This window comes from Vulpes vulpes, chromosome 13, assembly GCF_048418805.1.
Source record: "Vulpes vulpes isolate BD-2025 chromosome 13, VulVul3, whole genome shotgun sequence".
NCBI classification, from domain to species: domain Eukaryota; kingdom Metazoa; phylum Chordata; class Mammalia; order Carnivora; family Canidae; genus Vulpes; species Vulpes vulpes.
Window position 1 is genome coordinate 80,833,642 of NC_132792.1, and position 23,702 is coordinate 80,857,343.

General features: G+C 40.1%; 1 protein-coding gene and 1 long non-coding RNA gene across 16 annotated transcripts in view; one reads left to right on the forward strand and one right to left on the reverse strand.

Moving 5' to 3' along the window:
* Positions 1-23,702, reverse strand: part of DYM (dymeclin) — a 344,551-nt gene that overhangs the window by 98,052 nt on the left and 222,797 nt on the right. For all 15 annotated transcript variants that reach the window (XM_026006032.2, XM_026006027.2, XM_072734786.1 and 12 more), the window contains one exon: positions 3,393-3,495. In XM_026006032.2, the coding sequence (XP_025861817.1) occupies positions 3,393-3,495 (103 nt within the window). The remainder of the gene's footprint in view (positions 1-3,392; positions 3,496-23,702) is intronic.
* LOC140595205 (uncharacterized) lies at positions 5,343-15,549 on the forward strand. Its single transcript, XR_011996681.1, has 2 exons — positions 5,343-5,628; positions 12,514-15,549. It is a non-coding gene; the product is annotated as an uncharacterized lncRNA (long non-coding RNA).

Sequence of the window (23,702 nt, forward strand, 5' to 3'; positions counted from 1 at the left end):
GCTCAGATCCTTAAAATTACTGTTTAAAATCAGATACAGGGTCAGTCCTACAGAAAGGTTCTCATGTTTGTTGATGATCAAAGGACAATGTAATTTGGTTCCTACGGTTCCACCTAGAATAAAAGTTAGACTCTTCTCATCCTAAGCAGTTGCTAAAATGACTGTCAGGAGTTACAGAAGTAAAGCTTCTATGACACTGCAGCAATATTCATAACTTAAAAACCACAGTTATAGTTCAAAAAGCAACTCTAAGTCACTTGTTATTTTTTGTTTCACTTTACATATTCAGGTCTGTTGTACATGATCAAAGTGGTTTTAGAGGCTTATTCTTATTTAAAAAAAATGTTGAAAGGTTCTCTTTAACAATTCTCTCCTGTCCCCTTAGTCACTGAATTAACTTTTAGGATGCCCTAATGATAGCAAAGCACAACCACGTGGCCAGCTGAACTTCATGTGCCTTCCTAGACATCTCCACTGCCATGTGTGGAGGCTGCAAACAAGAGGCTATTACTCTCTGTACTCAGAATTCTCTCTTCCCAAAGAGGACTCGAGTGCAATTTTTGTTTTTGTTTTATTTCCCCTTCAGCAGCCAGGGCGGTCTCATTATTTAGAACTTGGTGGAAGGCTTCAGGTTTCCCTGAGCTGTTCTGACAAATGTGGTTGTACTAAAGTATTGACACTAATGTTCTTGTGACTTGCTATTTGATTTCTAGGTTGTTATTCAACTGACTTGTGAATTATACAGCATAATGAGAATAAATGTTTTCTTAATCAACTCAGAAACCTCTAGGCAGGCTGAAAGTACTCTATGTATTATTACAGTGAGAACAATACATTCCTGTTTTTAAGCACTTACTCAAACTCATTCAATCCTGGTGTGAAAAGATAATCACGGCTCGGATATAAGTGAGCTCTTACGCTCTCAGGGACCTAGTGCGGCACTGAGACCCTCTCCTTTTCCATCTTTTACAAACATGTGGTCTACACAAGGGGTCTAGGACACAGAATTTCATGTGGCTGTTGGCAAAGACATTTAAATAACATTTCTAGGGAAGGTGAAAGGAGAAACATTTTATTTTCCCACTTAATGACCAATTTAAAAGAGAATGACAGAACATGGTTTCAAATATGCAAATCACTCGTAGTGTTTTGCACAATGGGAATGACAAGCGAAAACACTCAGTTGCTATGAAAGAAGAACACACCACACCACAGGGCTGACTCACCTTGCAGGAGTGAGTGGCAGGAGGGATCCCTTACTGTCACTACTACTGAAGGGGGCAACCCACCCTCCTCAATGAACTCTGAGGAAAGGCGGTAAAATCCAATTTCATAAACCCATCTGGAGTGTGTTGTGATTGTAAAGTCTCATGCACACAGATGTTAAAATAAGGACTGTGGATAACAGATTCTAAATGGAATTTTCTCTGTATTTCTATGGAGCAGATAATTTAAGAAATTCATTTTTACTTAGTGACAACTGTATGCAAGAACAAGGCAGCGACTCTAAAAATTGTCAGGTTTGATAGAACTGATATGTCTGTTAGGAGTTCAACCTGTCCTTTCATTATATAATCACTTTCATAACTGGCAAATACCCCTAAATATGATCCACTTTTTCAAAGACATAGTTATTTTCTGGTCTCTGATTACAGGAGAATGCTGCTAGCACAACCTTAACACTAAGTACACTCAACATATTTTTATGGAAGAAATGACACAGGAGTGCTGCATAAGCAAATGGTGACTGTATAAAAATAATAAAACATTTATAGAGGAATTGAATTCAAGTTTTTTTTTGTTTTTGTTTTTTTAGAGAGGAAGGGGAGGCAGTGCAGAGGGAGAGAGAATCTTAAGCAGGTTCTAGCCCCAGTGTGGAGCCTGATGCAGGGCTTGATCTCACGACCCTGAGATCATGACCAGAGCCGAAATCAAGAATCAGATGCTTAACTGACTGAGTCTCCTGGGCGCCCTTGAACTCAAGTTCTTAACAAATGCAGTCCCTATTGCCACCCACATGCCCCAACTGAAGTTACAAGCAGTGATTACCAAGAAATATTTTTCTTATAACAAGTCATTGATCAGATAGAAGTGGGCTATTACGCTATTTTTTCTTAAAAGCTGAGAATATTCAATGAGCAAGAAAATCATAAAAGATGTATGGGGGGGGGCAGTAAACACATGCATACACAAAATAAATAAAAGAGAAGGAAACCAGCACAAGCCAGGTTGCCACTGCACACGCCGCTATCTGTGTTTATCAGCGACTGCTATCTGGACCGGGGGCTGTTCCCACAGTCCCATATCAGCACAGCCATTTAGAAATGAAACAAACCACAGGAAACACAACAACTCTCCAGCTGTCTGGTATGCATCACCACTTCAAACTCAGAACTTAAAAACTGTCTCCTGAAGTTTCTAAATATCAACCCACGGAGTTATTATCCTTACTAGAACCCGATGCAGTGCTGCTGTGGGCTGCGACAAGATAATCTTTAGCATCCTCATCTAAGCCATGCTCTAGAACACAAGGCAGGTCACAGACAATGGCCTGGCCCTAAGGAAAGTCCTGATGCAGTCTCCTTCCTGTTGTTATATAACAACCCATCTCCGTGCCACTCCTGCTCTCCTCTGCTCTTGCTCGCTGAGGTTAGGTGGGAATAAGCACTTTATCTCTGGAGTGGATGAAACCAAGGCAACACATGAGTGCCGCCCTCCACTGCCCATGGCTCCCAAGACCAGAGCAGTGCACTGCGCTGAGTGGGGCCAGTTAGATTCCCTGCCCCAGGAATGGAGGATGAAGGCGTCAAGACTCTGGTCTGGTGGCTAAAGACACAACACTCACAGGCCATGTCACAGGGTGGGAGAGAGGAAGGCTGGAGTGGCCGCTTGAGGTCCAAGCCAACAACAAATGGGGACATCCAGCCAAGAGAGGGAACTGAAGAATAAAACTGAAGCAAAAGGAAGCAGAGCCTAGAAACGAAAAAGCCTCGGAGACACAAGATATTCTTGAACCCAAAGGCTTTTCAACGTCAGGTTCTGGTTCTCTGTGAAACCTGGGTATACCTCCAGGGCCCCTTGAGCTCAGCAAGAAACTTCTGCTGATTCTAAGACCGCTCCTTTTGCCTCCGTGTAATAGCTTGAGTGAGTTTCTTACCCAACACACCAAGAGTCCTAATTATTAACAGTATCACTGGCTCAGGGTTGACTTTCTTTGACCAGTTGTTAATAATAATCGCTTAAAAGTTCTCTCCTTGCTTTGGGATAGCGCTCCGTTATCTGCATACAAGAGTCACCAAGATCATAATCAGATCTTGAAAACCCAGATTGGTACTTACAAACCTAACAATGAAAGGAAAACTTTTGACTGACAAAGTAAGGTGACTACTTACGTAATCTGGTAGAGGAACGTCATTGGAACTCAGTGAACCTCGCAAGGACTGTGTGGCTTGTTCCAGAACTTTGTTGTGTTTTTTAGACAGCAAGGAAAACAAACTGAAAAAACAAAACAAAACAAAACAAAGAAAGAAAGAACTAAGTGTCTCCTTTTCTAGGTTTTATTAGTATTATAGAGTTTGGCAGAATGTCAATTATTCTAAAATATACGTGTAACGATTTTTTTTCTTCATGCCTGTGTTAACAGCAGGATTAATAATACTATCAATAGGACAACAAATGAAGTGAGGACAATGTTCAAATTATAAGGATTCTAAAAAAATTTTTTTAAAAGTTTGACAGCTTAAAATTCTATTTCAAGCATAGAAGAACTTTCCATAAGCATGGAAAGAACAGTGGACAGAGATTCAGACAGCCTGGGATATGTACGGACTTCACAAGTAAGCCAGAGTGCCATCTGTTACTAGTCACTTGGACTTGTAGCTCAATTTCCTCATCTTCCAAATAAGCATGTTGGATTAGATTACTTCTCTAGTATAATACAGTCAATCACTTTTTCTCATAGCTTTATCTTCTTACTTCTCAAAAAGAATGACTTTAAATATATTTAAGATTTCCATTTCTGGCTGTGATGGATTAACGAGTACCAAATATTGCCTTCCTGCGATTAACATCTTAAAAACTGGACAAAATATATGAAATGATTTTCCCAGATGGTGTACAGCATCTGCAAGATAGGAATGGGATCCCTAGAAGAAGGGGGTATCTGCCTAGAGAAACATTCCAGACTGCAATGCAGAACCCTGCGACCCAAGCGATACACAGCACTGCCATACCGAGCTGAAAATACAGAGGGGTCAGGGCTTGGGGCTGCATGACACGTGGAATCTGGTGGCAGGTTCTTCAACTGGAGAGAAATGTAAGAGGGAGGTTGAGAAACCTGCCCAAGGGTCTTCTCCATTTGAAGTTCAGTTTTGTCTTTCCTCCTAAGGTTAAATGTACACCTCACACTTCCTGCTCACGCCCACTGCAATGATGCACAGGTAGCTAATACGTACCAGCGGTTTAGCGTCTGCGATTCCAGAAACATTAAATGCGGCAATGTGTACCACCAAATACTGTATGTACACATCCCCCCCCCTTTTTAAATTTTATTTATTTACTCAAGATAGACATATATATAGAGAGAGACAGAGACAGGTAGAGGGAGAAGCAGGCTCCATGCAGGGAGCCGGACGTGGGACTTGATCTCGGGACTCCAGGATCACACCTTGGGCCAAAGGCAGGCGCTAAACCGCTGAGCCACCCAGGGATCCCCTACATCCCCCTTTTTTATTCCACCAAATATGTACTGTTCTATACTTCACACTTTTTTTTCGCTGAACAGTATGTTCCTCAATCCATTCAAAAAATGTTGAGTGCCAGTAACTTGATATCTAAGCACATGGATATACCATACTTTATTTATATTTAGTCCACTATTAATCATTGCAACGTTTCCAGTTTTATTTTTTCATAAATAGTACTGCAATGAACAAACACCCCTGTATATAATTTTTAGCATACTGAGGTGAGACTATGTGCAGGATACATTCCTTGAAGTAGAATTGCTGAGTATAAGAATAACGGAATGTCACTGTGAGCTGCATTAGCAGTGTATGATTCAAATATACAAATTATTTGGTAAGCGATGAAAATAAAAAGAAAAAAATTTGTTGGGGTAGTATAAAAAGCGTATTCACATGGAAATGCCTAAAAAGAAAAATTAGTAAGATTCTTTTAAGTTGTTAGCTATACATTTCAGGAATGACAGGAATTGCAGGAGTTTTCTGCAACCGAAGTCAGTTCTAGCACAGGCATGGCAGGACTCAGAGGCATGACTGGTGCCCAAACAGAAAGGGAAAGCACTTGCTATGCCTGGAGAAGTGAGCTTCCTGCGATCCGTCAGAAGGGGGCAAGTGAAGACAGACAATGCCCTTTGTCGAGTTTACCCAGTAGCTGTTCCCCAGGGTTCTGCCCGTGTCCCCAGGGGACAACAGAGCTCATCTATGGTAACTTCCATCAGAACCGAAGAGAATGATGACGCAAGTTGTAGGAATCAAAGCAGAAAGGATCTGAAATTGTTTCCTTCAGAGAAGAAAGGCTAGTTCTGTTTATTTTCAGAGAGAATACAAGCAATCCACTTTCCTTGTTAGAAGACAACAAAATGAGGAAGTGAGCTTCGATTCACAGGTAAGTGCTTTCAGTGTGGCATCACGGAAAGTCTGACTTGCGAGGGCACAGAATGTTGAAGTGGGTCCACTTCCGCCTCCAGAAGCTGTGGCGACTGCGCCCAGCTGTTCCTAGGAAAGCTGCTGTGATGCACTTCCAGTTTTCTAGCATGAATGACAAACAGCATTCTCATGGCCTTCACGATTGTCCTCCTCCTACAGTTTAATAGGCTTTTCCCTCAGGTCTTACAGCTACAGAGCTTTCAATTTTAACATTCTAATTCTGGCTCACATTTAACATTTTTAAGGCAAAATGACCTACACGTACACGAGATATGGCTTGTAAACTGCTGAGAAAAGTCACTTCTGGTGAAAGCTCTGCGATCAAAGTACTCACTCCCTTGCTCAATGCAAGGCAGTGTAAATGGTAGAGACATGTGACGTGTGCATGTAAAGGGGTAATCCTGAGTGAAATTGGCTTTCAAGTGTACCATTTGTTCAGGATATGGCTGCCAGAGTGCTTGTTTTTAAAATCAGAAAAAGACTAGAGTTTTCTTTTTATACAAGAATATCCACTACAAATTGGTTTACCAGTGAAAAACTGAAAACAATCAAAACACTGATGAATCACTGGTAAATAAACTGTGGGATAGTTCCATAACAAAAGACTATGTAGCAACTTCAAGTGATCTAACCCTGCATGCGACAATATGGATATACCTCCAAAACAATGCTGTTTTACCAGCAAGGATTCTTTTTTTTTTAAAAATTTTATTATTATTTTTTACCAGCAAGGATTCTTGTAGAAGAATGTGACCAAGGAAATAGTATTTACATAGTGTATTAAAAATGCAAACATGGTATTACCTGTCTTCTACAGATAAAACACATGAAATAATGAAACATGGAAATGATAAATACTACATTTAAGATAGCCATTAGTCTCTAAGAAGGGAAGGAAAGAGATCAGAGAGGAAAAAAATAAGGGATTTGGTTTTCTCTCTCTGAATCTCTCTTGTTCTGTCTCTGTATGTATATATATGTAAAATGTTTTCATTATGCTGGATACATACATAAGGAATTGCTATATTCCTCTATCTCTCTCATGTACGCCTGCAATATTTTAAAAATATATATTTTATATTTTAAAAACTGCAATAAAAAGCACATACTACCCTGGAGAAAACAGAGCCCCTTGTCAACAGCCAGCATTACAAAAAAGCAAGCGGCATGCAGACAGACTCTGTATGGTCAGTCCAACATGAAATATGCTCAGAAAACCAACAGCTGCTGGGAATGGCCGCTGAGTTCAGGATGCACAGTCAGTGCTGGAGACAAGACCAGAATGGAGACAATGTGAGGACGGACTATGAAGGACCCTTCCAGCACATCGAAATCCTGGACTTGACTCAACATGGAGAAGAAGCTAAGGGAACATCAGTCCTACAAAATGATGAGAAACATGTTCCCTGCTGCCAAGGAGCTCAAATCTAAGGTGATAAGAAAGAAAAAGCACCTGCAATTCTGAAATTGGAGGATGCCACGGGAGAACACAAAGGAAGGCTAGGCAGGTGTCAGAGGAAATCTATACAGTGGCCTTGAAGGTTAGTGGTTGCTAGTGGGGACAAGTACAGGGGTGGGGGGGTAGGGAGGATAAAGAACTCAGACGAGGAAATGGTGGCTGTACCAAGAGGTGGAGAGACCCACAGGAAGTAGCAGCAAGGCATGGGGTGAGGGTGGCGAGGGAGGAGGCTCAGCACCACAAGGATGGGCCTACTAACAGCACTGTGCTACGAGGTTTGCATTTCATCTCGTCAAGTCACCAAGGCAGGTAGTAAGTCAAATATTTACTAAGAACTGACAATGTGCTGGGCAGTGTGCAAGTTGCCCAGGGAGATGGTGACAAGCAAAAGCCAAAGCCCTGTGCTCCTAGAGGGTGCGGCTGGGTTAGGGAGGATGAACTACGTAGAAGGAGCAGTGGGGAGGGCACAGGGACTGGAATGAGGCTGCACCTGACCACTGCACCTGACCACAGGAGCAGAAAGTCTTTGCTGGAGGGGATGCCAAAGCTGAATCTGAAGGAACAATTAGGAGGGAGCCCAGCAAATGAGGGAAAGGTAAAGGTCACCTGGGCAGAGAAAACAGCACAAGGGAAGGCAAAGTCACCTGAGCACCATTGGTGTAGGCGACAGGGTGGTGCACACATTCATCAGTGTGAAGGTTGGCTGGTAGTGGGGACAGTTCATGAAGCATCTCTCATGCCTCCTTTAGACCTTGGACTTCATCCTGAAAGCCAAAGGGGTTTTTAAGATTTATTTGAGAGTGAGCATGGTGGGAGGAGCAGAGGAAGAGCCTCTCCAGCTGAGTCCCTGCTGAGTACAGAGCCCATGACCTGAGCCCAAACCAAGAACCAGATGCTTAACTGAGCCCCCTGGGTGCCCCCTGGAAAGCTGGAGGTGTCTTATGACAGCAGGGCTACAACAGGAGACACAAAAGCAAAGCTGCCATGTTTGGTGTCCGAGTGGGGAGTATGGGACAAGGGATGGACAGGAAGTGATTATCCCTTGTTCGTGTGTGTCCTCGATCTCTCCGCAGCACGCTCTCATACCGCGGTGGCCATCCAGGCCCCACCACGGGACCCCAGGGCTCTAGGAAGCAAAGTGTGAAAGGTACAACAAGCCCGAGCAGTGGGGCACAAGTACTACCGCATTTGTTTTAGTAAGATTCCTCCAACCCTAGAAGGAAAGATGGACCCAGGCTGACAGGAGAACAAATGTAGAGGCAGAAAGTTCCTTTAGGGAACTTCACTGCTCAAAATAAGAGGGGAGGAGGTAGCCATGTGAAGACAGCAGGAGCCACCAGGAAGGCAAAGAGACAACAGAGAGGGACGAATCCAAGGTCCCCAACTTGGGACACAGTGGCTGGCTGAGAATTTGATTCAATGTCCTAGGAACGAGAAGGTGTGAGGGGAGGGGAAGGCCTGGGGCACCCACAGTAGCTACCCAGCTGCACACAGGCTCGCCGCTCAGCAATCAGCACGCCAGGCCTTCGTTCTCATCACCCACCCTGTGGTGTTTTTAGGGAGGATGGAATCAGGGCAGCGGGTTAAGTACTTCTTTTGAGGCACACGGCTACCAACAGTGGGGTCAGCAGGCAAATACAGGCAGGCAAGCTCCGGAATCGATGCTCTTGATGATTCTGCCATGAAACCCAGAGACGTGTGGGAACATCCAGATGCCAATGGTTAGGACCATGTTGGCGGGCAGCTGAGGACTACGAAGGCAGTGCTCAGGAGACGGGAGAACTCTTAGGGTCTCGGTGTCAGCGGCTACCACGCAAGGACAGGCAGTCACCCAAAGGTAACGTGTCCAGTAAGGAAAGTCAGGGTCAGAATTCTGGGAAACACCAAGACTAAGAAGGGGAAATGGCAAAGGGTCCTTAGAGGAACAGAAGTGGAACAACAAAAGAAAAGGACATTCTGGAAGCCAAGAGAATAAACTCAAGGGGAGAGTGCTCTTCACTGTCATAAAGGTGAAGAAGGATTAAAGAAAAAAAGAAAGAATGAAAGTCACTGGATTTGGCCCAAGTAAAGAAAACAATGGTGACCTTATGAAAAATCCTTCCTGGAGGTAAGGAAGGGGGAGTGAGCCCCAGTGGTAGAGAGAGGCCAGATGTGGGGAGTGCATAGCGCAGACAGTGGACCCTGACGGGGGGCGGGGGGGGGGCCCTCCCTGGAGGTGGCAGGCTGGCCCCTCACAACCCGTAGTCCCCTGGCCTCCTGCCCTTCCCTCCTCACAGCAGCCATGGGAGTGGGGGATGTTGATGATGACGACGACGAGGAGTCCCCAACTCACAGGAAGATGGCAGTGGGCGAGGAAACTGAGGCCAGAGCTGGCAGCCTCACCCCCGAGGTTAAAGTTACTCGCTGTAGTGGCGACAGGCTCCTGACAAATCCTGACGAGCTGTCAGAATTACAAAACGTTATTAAAGTCATTAGGAGCAGAGCGGCTCCACTGAGCTCCTGCCTCCTCCCCTGCAGCTGTGCCCCTCAGGCCCTCAGGGCCTCCTCTCTTCTCCCCGCCCCCCTGCAGCTGCTAAGGCCTGCCCAGCCTGCCTTGGGGCTGCGCCCACTGCGCCTCCGCTCACACCTCAACCTGGGCTCACATGGCCAGTTTCCTCGTTTTTTTAAATCAGTTTTGTTGAGGAACCATCAGCACAGACTCAGATGAACCAAACTTAAGCATATGACCTGAGAGGTTGGAAAACCCAAAACTTTCCTGGGACTGGGCACCACAACCCTGGAGCTCTTGGTGACCACAGGGTGCGGCCTGCCCCCCGCCACCCCCCCTCCGCCTCCTGTCGCTGCTTTCTGCCTTTGCTAGATTTCAGGGACAGGGGATCATGCCTCCCGCACCCTCTGTGTCTGGTCTCCATCACCTAGTGCTTCATCCACGCTCTTCTTCATGGCTGAGCTTTCTGCCACATGAGCAAACTGCAATGTGTTCATCTGTGGATCAGCTGATGCATCCTTGGGCTGTTTCCCCTTCTGAGCCATTAGGAATAAACCTGCTGTAAGCATTCTTACAAAGGTTTCTTTGTGAAAATACAAATTCTCTTGAATTTGAAAATTCTCTTGAATAAATACCTAGATGTGGAATTGCTCAATTGTACACAAGAAATGGTGGGCTTGTCCTATGTTCCCGCTGGTAAGTGCTATGCCAGTCCTTTTGGTTGTCAGCCCTTCCCCTGAGCGTGAACATAACTTGTGTTCCCCTAATGAATTTCCATGTCACTAGTTTTGTTCTACGAAGTGCGTATTCAGATCTTTTGCACATTTAAAACAGTGGGCTGTTTTCCTTCTCCCTCCTTAGTAAGACTTCTTTAGATACAAGCACTTTATCAGGTATTTTTTGGTAAATATTCTCTCCCAGGAGGGGAGGGGTATTTTTTCATTTTCTTAACTGCCTTTTGAAGAGCAAAACTGAAGAATCTGATGAAGTCCAGTTCATCAAAATTTAAAGAAAGGTTTGTGTTTTTTGCGTCCTAAGAAACTTTTGCCTAACCCAAGATCACAAAAATGTTCTGCGGTTCGGTGGATAGGGCTTACAGTTTTAGCCCCCCTATTTAAGGTCCGTGCTCCACTCAGATGCATGTAGGCATGAAGTAATAGTCAAGGTTTATGTTCTTGGGTTGGTTTTGTGCATATGAATATTTAACTGTTCTGGTGCATTAGTTGATAAGACTGTTTCTTCCCCCTTAAATCACCCTGACAGGCCTGTCAAAAATTTCATTGACCATAAATGCGTGGGTCTATTTCTGGACTCCATTCCATTCCATTGGTCTATAAACCTACTGCACTGCTCTGATTGCGTTAGCTATAATTGACAGTTCATCTCGAAATGAGGTAGTGTTGAGTCCTCCTTTCTTTGTCAAAATTGCTTTTGGGTATTCTGGGTCCTTTGTACAGCCACATAAATTTTAGAATCAACTTGTCGATTTCTACCAAAAAGATTGGTGGGATTTTGATTAGGATTGTGTTAAACGAATAGATAAAATTTCAGGATCTTAACAATACTGTCTGATCCATGAATATGAGATCATCTGGCTTATTTAAAAGTCTTTAATTTCTTTTTAAAAAACTAATTAAAAATTTTATTACTGAAGTACAGTTGACATACAGTGTTCAATATCAATTTCAGGTGCACAACACAGTGATTTTAAAATTACTTTCAGCAATGTTTCAGTTTGGCATGTATTTTAGTTATTCCTTATTCTAGGTTTATTTTATATTTTTCTGCTACTATAAACAGTACAGCTTTTAAATTTCAATTTATGGGGATGCCTGGGCAGCTCAGCAGTTGAGCATCTACTTTCGGCTCAAGGTGTATCCCAGGATTTTGGGATCCCAGGATTTTGGGATCGCGTCCTGCATCAGGTTCCCCGCAGGGAGCCTGCTTCTTCTTCTGCCTGTGTCTCTCATGAATAAATAAATAAATCTTTAAAAATAGTAAATATCATTTCTGATTGCCACATGAATATTAAAATACAATTATTGTTAAATACTGACCTTTGTATCCTGTGACCTTGCTAAGCTCATCTCTTCCCATTTTTTGAAGATTTGGAATCTTTAAACCAAGTTTTAAATAAATATTTAAGCCAGTTTTAAGTTCTTTTCCAATCTGAATTATAAAATTTCTTTTTTCTTGACTCACTGCACTGCCTAGGACCTTTAGTACAATGTTGAATAAATGTGAAAATGAATATCCTTGCCATTTTCTTGATCCTAGGAAAGAATACATTCAATATTTTACTATTAAGTAGCTATATTTAGTTATAAATTTTCCATAGATGCCCTTTATCAGGTTGAGGAAGTCCTCTCTATACCCTATTAACTGATTTAAAAAAAAAATCATGAATAGGTGTTGAATTTTGTCAAACGCTTTTTCTGTACTTGCTAAGATGATCATATGGTTTTAAGTCTATTAAATATATTGGATTGTACTGATAGATCACGGAATGCTGAGGCAACCTCACATTCCTAGGATGGATCCCACTGGTTATCCTTTTATATGCTGAGGAGAAATAGTAAGAATGATGGCAGCTATCACTTACTGAGAACATATTCTGCACCAAGCACCTTACTAATCTTTTATAATTGTTAACTAAATTAACATACAACATGCTTAAGTGCGTACTACCACTTTCATCACATTATATAAAGAAAACTAAGGCATTAGAGGAGTAAATGAATTTGCCAAGGATTATACTTCACATAAGTGGAAGAGATAAAATTTATACCCTGGTAATCTGACTTTCAATTCTGCACTCAAAACCACCTTATTCTCTCTCATCAAGAGATCTGTTTTACTGATTATGGTGACTTTTTTTTTTTTTTTCTGTACTTCAGATTCACTTCCATTCCCCTCTTTTTGGAACAGAACTAACTCCTCTCCTGAAAGAAGTGACTTCATGACACAAGGCTGAGTCAATTATAATACCCCTTCCCTGGATCACAATGGGTATATGCTCTCAGTTGGGCCAGATGGAAACTTCCCCTAAGATTTTTCTACTTAGGAACAGTGACAAAGACTGCTTTTCTTCTGGGTTAAGAAGACTGTAGAGATGTTAAACTAGAGGTGTCTATGGTCATGATTTAGCTTCATGAAGAAAACCCACACACAAGAAGAGACATTGAACCTATGCTGAAATGGTGAAAGAGAAAGACACAGATATCAGTAAGCTGGAAAATATTCCGGAGCTGCTGACTCCCCAGTTCAAGTTTCTGGAACCTTGTCTTTGGAACCCTAACATCTGCATTTCTTTTGTGAGCTACTCTCCTCTAAGCATCCCTTAGGATAAGCCTCCTTTTTTTTTTTTTTTTTTCTTTAAACATATGCTAGGGCCTGGTATGGCTCACTCCTTCATCTTGAAGTCTCTGTTCAAATGTCATCTCTTCTTTGAGGACTACCACAACCACTCTAGTTAAAATTGCAACCCAACCTTGGCACACCCTATTTTCTTTCCATTACTTTATTTTTTCCCCAGACTACTTTACCATTTTCTGAAATACTATATGCTTTTCTTATGTTTTTATTGTTTCTATCCACTGGAAAAAAAGTAGGCAAAAATAGAGCTTACAGACCAAATCTGGCCACCATCTGTTTTTGCAAATAAAGTTTTTTTGTTTTTGCAAATAAAGTTTTATTGGAACACAGCTACATCCATTCATTCATATATGGCCTATGGCTGCTTTTATGATACAATGGCAAAGCTGAGTAGTTGTGACAGAGATCATCTGGCAGCCAAAGCCTAAAATATTTACTATCTAGTCCTTTGCAGAGAGTTTCCTAACTCCTGCACCAGTATGGAAGCACCATGATGGCAGGAATGTTCAAATATGTTCTTATAATCCCAGCGCCTAGAACAATGCCTGGTGCACAGCAGGTATCCAAAACTGGTTCACTGAATAAAAACACCAAGTAAAAACTCCCTGAAAAGAAAGTACTTTTGTTAAATTTAAAATGTCAAAAGTTTATCTGGTTTCTGACTCTTTGGACAAATACCTGACTTTTTATAGCCAGGGCAGTATCTTTTTTCATTATTTTACCACACTAGAAAAACAAATATTCTCTCTCATTTACTTAGAAATACAATGGACTCACACTTCTAGTTTTTCCTGAGAGTAATCCTCCAATATTTTTCCTGTGTATACAAAACTTGTTGATGGCAAAGCTGACAGGGGCTGCTGCCAGACCGGATTTGGGATATAAGAGAAGAGTCAAGGATATCATCAAAGTTTTTAGCCTAAGCAAATGGAATGATGAGCACATCATTTACAGAGACAGGAAAAACTTCACAGGGGACAGGTTCCAAGGAGATCATCAGAGGTTCCCTCTTGGATATGCTGGGTGTGTGATGCCTATTTGTTATCCAAGTGAAGAGTTTCAGGTGGACATTCTGGCTTCAGGAAAGCAATTCTGGTTAAAGATATGCATTTGGAAACGGAAACATGTATCTGGAATTTAAAGCCATTGCAATGGATGAGAAAATGGGAGTATTTAGTATGAAAAGAAAAAAAGAGAGACCAAGAAAGGCTCAGCCCTGAGCCAGAAGTGAAGGAAGATTAGATGCTACCTGTAGATACTCTGGAACCCTAGCACAGTTCAGGTAAATACCAGTACCAGGTATTAGAAAGTAGGGCACAGATGAGGCCAGAGACATGAAGAGAGACTGAAAACCTATATGAAAAAAGTCAGGCTTTCAGCTCCCCTCCCCCACTCAGCCCAGCGAGTTCTTTCTTTATATTGGCAGAAGAACGGAAGTGTTCACTCTCGGAAGGATAAAGCAGAAAGTGGACTGTGAGATGCAAGACACAACTAAGGATGAGTGTGCTGCCCTGAAAGCGGGTGAATAAGGAAGAGTCTAGAGGCTGAATGCTGACACCTCTGCCTTCAGCTCCCACGATCGGCTCAGAGAATGCTGTCACCCAAGTCTGTATTCAGGGGAATTACTGAGGACTGCTCTCAGGAGAAACTGAGAAGTGTCAGAAAAAGTATCCGTAGATACTGACACTGGGGGGACACGGGTTCTCCTCAAGAAACTCAGTCCAGGTGACCAGTCTTCAGGAAGCCACCAGTCAACAAAGTCCAACCCAAGCACACAGAACTTCCAGTTTTTCAATGTCCCACTTTTAAATATGAACTCTGTCAAAGATCACCAGAGAGAGCCACTAAAATGACAAGCAAAAAAGAAAAAAGGAACCCAAATACAACAGAGATATGCAGGGAGAAGCTGAAAGCTCCCAAAATGTTACCACTACTAAGCTAAGGATGGGAATTAAATGTTGGCTGTGAAACAAGAAGGCAGTGGTATAAAAAGGAATATCAGACAACAACAAAGAAAGTGCAAATACGATAGCAGAAAGGAAAACTTCAGTAAAAGAGCAGGCAAATAAATGTGAAGAACTTTCCCAGAAAGTGGGACAGAAAAGACAGAGAGAGCAAACAACAGGAAAATGGCCAAGAGATGGTCCAGAGTGTAAAAGAGGATGTTTTAAGAGAACAAAGAAAATAGAAGGGGGAAAAAGTGGACATTATTAAAGAATTATTTCAAGGAAAAGTTCTCAAAACTGGAAAATATTATTTCCTGGAAGAGCCCACCAAGAATCCAGAAAATAGGTAAAAACAATTCCTCCACATAATAGCATATGATTGGAATTTTAAAACACTGCAAACGAAAGAAGGTCCTAGAAACCAAGAGAGAGAAAAAGAGGTAGGGCCATATACAAACTGTCAAGAATTACTATGGCATCAGACATCTCAATAGCTACAAAACAATGAGCAATGCTTTCCAAACGCAGAGTCAAAATGACTCAAAATGTAGAATTCTGACAAATTTTGATTCGAAAGGTTAAAATAAAGATATTCTCAAATTGTCTAAGAAAGTAAATATCATGTTATAGTATATGAACCATCAGTGAACAGTATCTCATTAGAGATCAGTGGGGACTGATTTAACCTAAAAGTGCATCTGTACTGGAAGAATGGGGGAACAGGCCCAGGCCCGTGTGTGTGTGTGTGTGTGTGTGTGTGTGTGTGTGTGTGTGTGTGTGTCTGTCCCCAGCTGCAGGGGAGTCTAAGGTGATGACTACTACTTTTGAAATCATAAAATGTTTTTCTTTTTCATTCCACTTCTCTGCTTCTCATGAAGAATCTTTCTATCTATTCAGAGAAAGTCGAGGTCAATGATTGCCAACAAGAGTCAGGTAGCCTCTGTTGATGACAGATTAAATGGGAGGTGCGGGAGGAAGGAACATATCCTGGATGGCTCTAATAAACACAAACATGAGGGAAATCTAAAGATCTAAATACCTTTGGTAAAATAAAAACTCATCAGAGTCTATGAAGATTGTTACTCACAAAATATGTCCCCTTGTACTTGTAGAATATGATAGAAATAGCAACTTCCTCTCATCCAAACCACATATTATTTGTTCTAATATGCTGCTTCATGCTCTTCAATTGCTGTATACCTATACGTGTGTTTTATAATACATATAACATAGCATTATGTGTACTGTGAGCATGGGGTTTTCTCCCCAAATACTAAGTTCATTTAAGCCTTGATTGTAGATATTTTTTACAGTGCTGCATACAACAGGGTCTAAAAATATGCTTGCTGCTAATGATTTGTCTTTCTTCTTTTTCTCTTCTGCCTTTCTTATTCCAGTAAAAGAAACTGCAGAGACATCAGTATTCCTACCTTACAAAACTGGAAACATGAGATCTTTATTTTTAGTAAAAAAAAGAAAGAAAAAGAAAGAAATCTTATTTTTAAGGATCTAAAATTAAAATGAAGGAGATGGATAGCTACATAATTATCTTCACTAAGAACACTGACATTTATACAACGAAGCAAGGTCGGAGGAGAATAAACTGCCCATTCACATTTAATTAATTGACTTAATGACCATAAGTGTTTCTTTACATATATAATAAATAGCTTTAAAACGCATTTCCATCCAGTACAAGTGCTACAATGACATTGATTTCATGGCACGTAAGGCAGAGTACAAAATAGGAAATGTCAGCACCAATAAATAGCTTTCTGACTATGGAGTAAGGCTTGTGAAAACGCAAATGTTTAGTGGGCTCAGCAGTATGGATAGCAATGCACAGAAACGTGTGTCCATCCTCACACTTGGTCAGCTAGAATCTATTTTGCTCCATATTTTAACACTCTGAGAAAATTCAGTAACTCATCTTCTTGAAAAATTCTGAAGGTAAAAGCAAAAGACACAAGGATATGCATTTATAAAACCTAGCGAGGACGGTTCCCACCAATTCCGAGTCGTTGCCCAAAAAAAACCACACATCTCAGCGAGAATTTGAAATTATGTTTATGATGTCTGGCATGATTTTCACTGTACAACTGCACAACCAAAAATTACATGTAGAACCAAAAATAACTGATGCAACAGAGCCAGGTAATCGACTAAACGATGGGTCTTGTTAAAAAAAAAATCCTGAAACTTGGGAATTGAATTTCCACTGGTTAGGTGACAAAATAAGAAGTCATTAAAGGAAAACTGAAAGGTAACTAACAACTTTAAAAATGATGTTACAAGATTTATTACAAGTAAAAATATTTTGAAAGTAATGAATAGAATACATGATCTGTCAATACACAATTTGGTACCTACATTATGAAAAATATGAGTGAAATAAGAGATCCCATGTTTAGGTTGAAGAAAATTTTATTTTGCACAAATGTGTTCATGCAGATTTGTGTGTTTTTAGCCCTAAAGTCATTCAGTGGAAAAATGTCTAGTAAGTGGACATAATGGAAAAGGTTTGTTTTCCTAAGTAGATATTTTCCAATTTTGACTAAACTTGGTCAGAAATGCTATTTAATAAGAATGACCTAATTAAAGATTTTGTAATTTGATTTATCTCAAAGGAAAAACTTTATCCCTAATTTTAACTTACTTTTATACATCTCTCATGGATACTATGCTTAGAAATGATATTCTTATATAAACTCAGGTACAATGAAAGACCCAAAGTATGTTCTAATTAGTAGGCAATTCAAAAGATACCAAACTTATTAGAGGTTTTATGGTATTTTCAAGTGTATTACGTAACAAACAGAAACAGATTTCCTGACTGGAAAGAACTTAGTTGTCTTTCTCGGTTACTCCTTTCTCAGTCCCTAGAGAAAATTGTGCGCCAAACAGACAGCAAACCCATACTCTTAAAAAAAAAAAAAAAAAACAAAAACCCACAACTTCTGTAGCACGATGTCACTAATTTATGGCAACAAGTAGGACTGAAATAATATTGAATGACAAAATTCATCTGGAAACTGGGATTATCCCTCAGTGAACACCAGGGGAGCCAGGACAGTTTAGAAGTTACTATCACAGGTTGGAAGGCACTTCCTAAGTAAGTATAAAGAAATTTCCTCTCAGAGGAAGCCTACCAAATAAACTATGTTTACTATATGTACGACTTTACATAGACAGTCACAGGAAACATGACACTAATCACTGTATTTAGAAAATACTGCAGAACATCTACTTTTCTATCATAACACAATGTATCAGGAAGATATTTTCCAGGTAGCTGGATCCTTAATGTGAGGATCCCAACTAGGACTCCACGATTTCTTTTGCTTAGCTCTTAATCTTAATTCAGCAAGTATAATTAGTCTTTGGGAGGGCTATAGGAACAGGAAGTCTTAATTGGAATTATAGGTCTTTACTAGTAAATGCCTTTTTTCAACTTCTGCCAAACTCATTACTATTAAAAATCTTTGGATTTATGAAAACTATCTTTTTATTTCAACTTCCTTTCAACCTTAGAGTACTTAATGACTAATTTATACTTGACCTATATGCTTTTAATAGATAGCTTCCTTTACCTTTTCCTTGAATATTTATCCCATTTCTTCTCTGAACATAATTTCAAGGGCACAGATGTTCATTCCTGTTCCTTCAATTTTTTTGCAAAGCCTACTGTATATATACAGGGGGTTAGTTACCCTCCTTCTCCATGTTCTTTTTAAACAAATATATACTGATCAACCAAATTCTTAAAAAATATGGCTGATTATTGGTGGAAAAAAATATACTTTTAAGTTCAAGTTTAGAAATACTTTTCAGAAAAACCAAGAAACCAAATATAATATTTATAGTAACTGCATAGGAAACCCACCTCTACCATGACTCATTCTCAAATATAGGAGCAGCCCCCACCCTGCCCCTAAAGACATAAACCCAAACCACAAATACAGAGAGAAAGATTTCCATGTATGAATCAGTGCCCAATGGAAAACTATGAACTTTAACTCAAAGTCTTATTAATCTGACTTAACACAATTCTCAACCAGGTAAGTTATTATTAGCTTCCTCAGCTAAAACTTCTAAATAAAAAAATAATAACAATAATAAAAAGAAAAAGGAAAAAATTAAGAGTAGTGTAACCAAAGACATGGAAAAGAGTTCTGATGTTAAAGGAAGAGCAGACTCAGAGTTCTACTGCCGTTTAGCACAATGGTCCATGTTTATAGTGACTACTTTGCAGTATCAAGAAGACTCAAATGTACACAAGGTCTTGCACTTAAAAACTCCAGAAAGACTGCAACTGCAAGATCTCTTATCTAAAATACCTTTAAACCATTTTAAGGTAGTGCTTTCATGAAACATACTTTTGTTATCTTGAGTATGTAGAAATCCTAATTCCCAAGCATGCTAGATAAATGGGGTATCACTTAAATTGGACTTTTAAGCCTGTAATATTTGAAGGCACAGTCCCTTTTAGTTTTGGGTTAAGTTCAAACATCAGAGTTATTAGAGTATCAATCAGAGTATTTCTGTTATAAAGTTATAATGTCTTTCAGTTAAAATATATTTAACAATACAGGACATAAACCATTAGTGATCCTTACAAATAATTATTATTAAATGTTCTTTCAGAACATAGCTCTTTCTTACAACTACTAATTACAGAGGTAGAATTCTATATGTACTTGTAAAAATATCACCATTTCAAGATGAAATTAGAGCTCAAAGGGAGTTGAGCAGAACCTGATAAGAAATATCAGGTTTTAAGGACTGTGGTTAATATTTAACCATATAACTGCCCCCCCCACCCCCCCAATCAATTTTCCTAAGACCCGGACATAAATTCATGCTCTGTGCTCCCCCTGCTGGCTCTAAAGCTAGAGTTAATCCCATTCTCCAGAGATTTCCCATTGCAACACTGATGGCACCAGTAGGTTATATTTGGGATCTCAAAGATGTAAGCCTGCTCCTTCCTTTGAGTAGGGAGGAGAAACCACTTAACCAAAGGGCACGCAGGGTGTTGAGAAACACACTGTTGACTTTTCATCCGATGCTCCTTCTATCCCACGATGACCTCGATGTCTTCACGTACGAGACTGTTACTGAACTACACTTTGCTGCGAGTTACCTAAAATGGGCTACCTCTGAGCTGTACCCAGGCTTTTCACCACAGTGTTAATGAAGATTCAGTACGGACACACTAGGCAAAAAGAGTTCCTGCGATTCTAGTTTTTCTCGGTCAGCGCCCAGTTAAGGTAACTCACCATAAAGGTTCCTAACACACTGAATATTTAAATTCTTCCAGTGTGCTTCTACCATTTGCTTACAATAAGTCACATGGCACAACATATGCCTTAGAATACATGGGCACCATACAATAGGTCTTCATGTTAGGAAAAAACCACCCAGTCATTCTGCTGATGATGGGGAGGGATAGCAACTGTCTATCGAGTGCCTATTACGGTCCAAGGACAGGGTTGGGCCTTTATAGAAATTTTTGCCATAGGCAATCCGTAAGGAAGGCATGACTGTCCCTGTTTTACAGAGAAGGAAGCTGAGGGAAAGTAACTTTCCCAAGATCTGTTCAATAGCCAGTCTCTACCACTTCCTCTGTACCTAACTCTTGATATTTTGTTCTTCAGTCAACAGAGATCGTAACAGTAAAAGATACCTTACCACCAGCACCACCACCCCCACCTCCTGCAGAAAAGAAAGCTTTGAGCAAAATATACTTTATTAAAAACATGAAGCTGTGTGACTTCTTTTAAAATTTAAGCTGAAGTGGGGAGGGTTAATACTCTATTTTTAGCAAAGTACATGGTACATACCACAAATGTTCATTAACTCAGCATACACTAGTATTTAATGCCAATTGACTTTTGTATAATTGATGTATTTAATTTTTTGTCAAGTAGTGTGTGGAAAACTGAAAACACTAGCTCTACTCTGATAACAGTACTATTTACACAGACACAAACAGTCTGGGATTAAAGAATTTAATCTGTTCAGACAAAAAGTAAATATTTATTAAGCTAAAATATACAAGTCTATCTTTGTAGGGAAGAGACGTTTGTTTCTTGATGAAAGATATAAATTGTTATCTAAATCATGGGCAATTTTTATTCAAAGCAAAGTTTAAATTGTGTTCCTCCTGCAAACGGAAAACTAAAGACAACGGTGCCTATCCTGGTTCCCTGGGAGTGTTAGTTATTTTCACAGAAGGGAATCATGCTAAAGTATTCAAACAGGAAAATAGTGTTAAAATGAACTTATTTCTTGATAACTTATCAGTAGCCTATTTGGACAAGACGACAGATGTCAACATTTTAGAAATGAGAAAGTAGTAGAAACTCAGGGGTCATAAGATCAAGTCCCACAGTGGGCATGGAGATTAATTTAAAAAAAATAAAAAATTTTAAAAAGTTAAAAAAAAAGTTAATCCCTCTTTTCAAAAGATTAAAAAAAAAACAAAAAATGAGAAAGCCTAGAATAAATTCAGACTTAAGGAACTTAGGGGAAATGAAATGAATGTAAATTTTAACTTCCATAATTTAAACAATGTGATAAACTTACTACCTGAGGAAGCATCATATAATACTGATGGATACTAATTTTTCAACTGAAATGACAGATAAAAATAGCCTTGCTCTCTCTCGATGTCTGAAGAAAGGAATCTTTAAAATTTATTTATTTATTTAAAAGGAATTTAAGATAATTCAGACACACTTGTGTTTAAACACCAGTCCTCTACCTACTAGCTGTGTGAACTTGGGCACTTCACTTTCTTGAGACTATATCCTTCTATGTAGTAAGGAGGCCAGCAATAGCTACTAAGACTTGCTGTGATGGCCAAGAGAAAGGGAAACACCCTTATAGGGAGTGTGACAAAAGGCTACCAGTCAGTTCCAACTGATGAGCAGCATGGAGAAATGTGGGTTCTGGGTTACCAGCTATGCCAACTTTTTTTTCCCCAAGATTTATTTACTTCTTAGAGAGCGAGAGCACACACATGAGCAGGAGGGGCAGAGGGAGAGAGAATCTGAAGCTGACTCCACACTGAGCACAGAGTCTGACATGGGGCTGGATGGACCTCAGGACCCTGAGAACACAACCTGAGTTGAAACCAATATTTGGCCATTTAACCAACTGACTGCGTCACACAGGTGCTCCCCAGCTATGTCAACTCTTAATTGTTGTATGTTAGCAACAAATCCTGACTTTTTATAAATACTGTGCAAACCAAATACACCAGCTCTCAAGGCTGAGTGTGGACCACCAGCCATCAATATGTAGTTTCTGTTTTGGACAATTACTGGATGTGCTACATGCCATCCAGAGGAGAAAAGCATCTGGACTCAAGGGTATTCTGGGGTTACACGGATGTTCTAAAACAAAGAGATGTGCTCTGGCAGGAAAAGTCAAGAGTTGAGGTTAACATGATTTTTTTTTTTAAAGATTTTACTTATTTATTCATGAGAGACAGAGAGAGAGAGAGAGAGAGAGGCAGAGAGAGAAGCAGGCTCCCTGTCGGGAGCCCAATGCGGGACTCAATCCCGGGACTCCACGGTCATGCCCTGAGACGAAGGAAGACACTCAACTGCTGAGCCACCCGGGTGCCCCGGTTAAGGTGATTTTATGAGAGAAACTCAAAGCAAAAAGCGTGTCTCCCTGGCACAACATGGTTTTGAGGTAGCTCAGAACTAAATTTACATTTCAATTTAAAATTTTTATATAAACATATTTTAACTTAATTTCTGATTCCCCACCTAATAAAGATAATGTGATCCCCTGTCCTCTAAACCTCTGTAATATAAATCCAAATTTACTCAACATACAATGTTGACTAGAAGTATATTTATTTTATTGATCTCAAGAAATGAACTTCTGGTTTTATTGATTTTCTCTATGGCTTTTGTTTTCTGTATCACTGAGTTCTACTCTCTGTCCCTTGTCTCCTTTTGGTTTAATGTGCTCTTCTTGTAGTTTCTTAAGGTGAAAGCTAAGGTCATTGATTTGAGACTTTTGTTCTTTTCCAACATGTTATAGGCATTAGAGGCTACAAATTTCCCTCTAAATACTGCTTTAGTGGCATTTTGATCTGCTGTATTTTCTTTAGCTGAAATAAAATACTTTTTAAAGTCTATTCATTTCTTCTTTGATCTATGGGCTATTCAGAAGTATGTCACTTGGTTCCCAAATTTGGAAGATTTTCCAGAGAGCTTTTTTGTTATTGATTTCTGTTACAATTCTCTCATGGTCAGAAGATACACCTTCCATGACTGGAATCCTTTTTTACACTTACTGAGGTTTGTTCGATGGCACAGAATGTGATCTTTCTTGATAAATGTTCCCATGTACAAATGAGAAGAAAGTGTGTTTGGCTGTTATTGGTTGGAGTGTCCTATAAACATCACTTAGTTCAAATTGGTTGATAGTGTTGTCTGAGTTTCAGATGTTCAAACTCATTTTGTCTACTTGTTCTACAATTACCGAGAAAGAAGTATTTGTGGAATTGTATCTATTTCTCCTTGTAACTTTCTCTCTCTCTCTCTCTTTTTTTTTTTTTTTTTTGCTTTTTAATCTTGAAGCTCTGTTCTTTATTTGGTGCATTTAGGGTTCTAATAGTTCCCTTGACAAAGTGACTCCCTTGTCATTATGAAATGGGCTGCTTTATTCCTGGGACTATCTTGTGCTCTGAGGTCATTCCCACTTTCTTCTGACGACTGCTATTGATGACGTTATGTCCCATCACT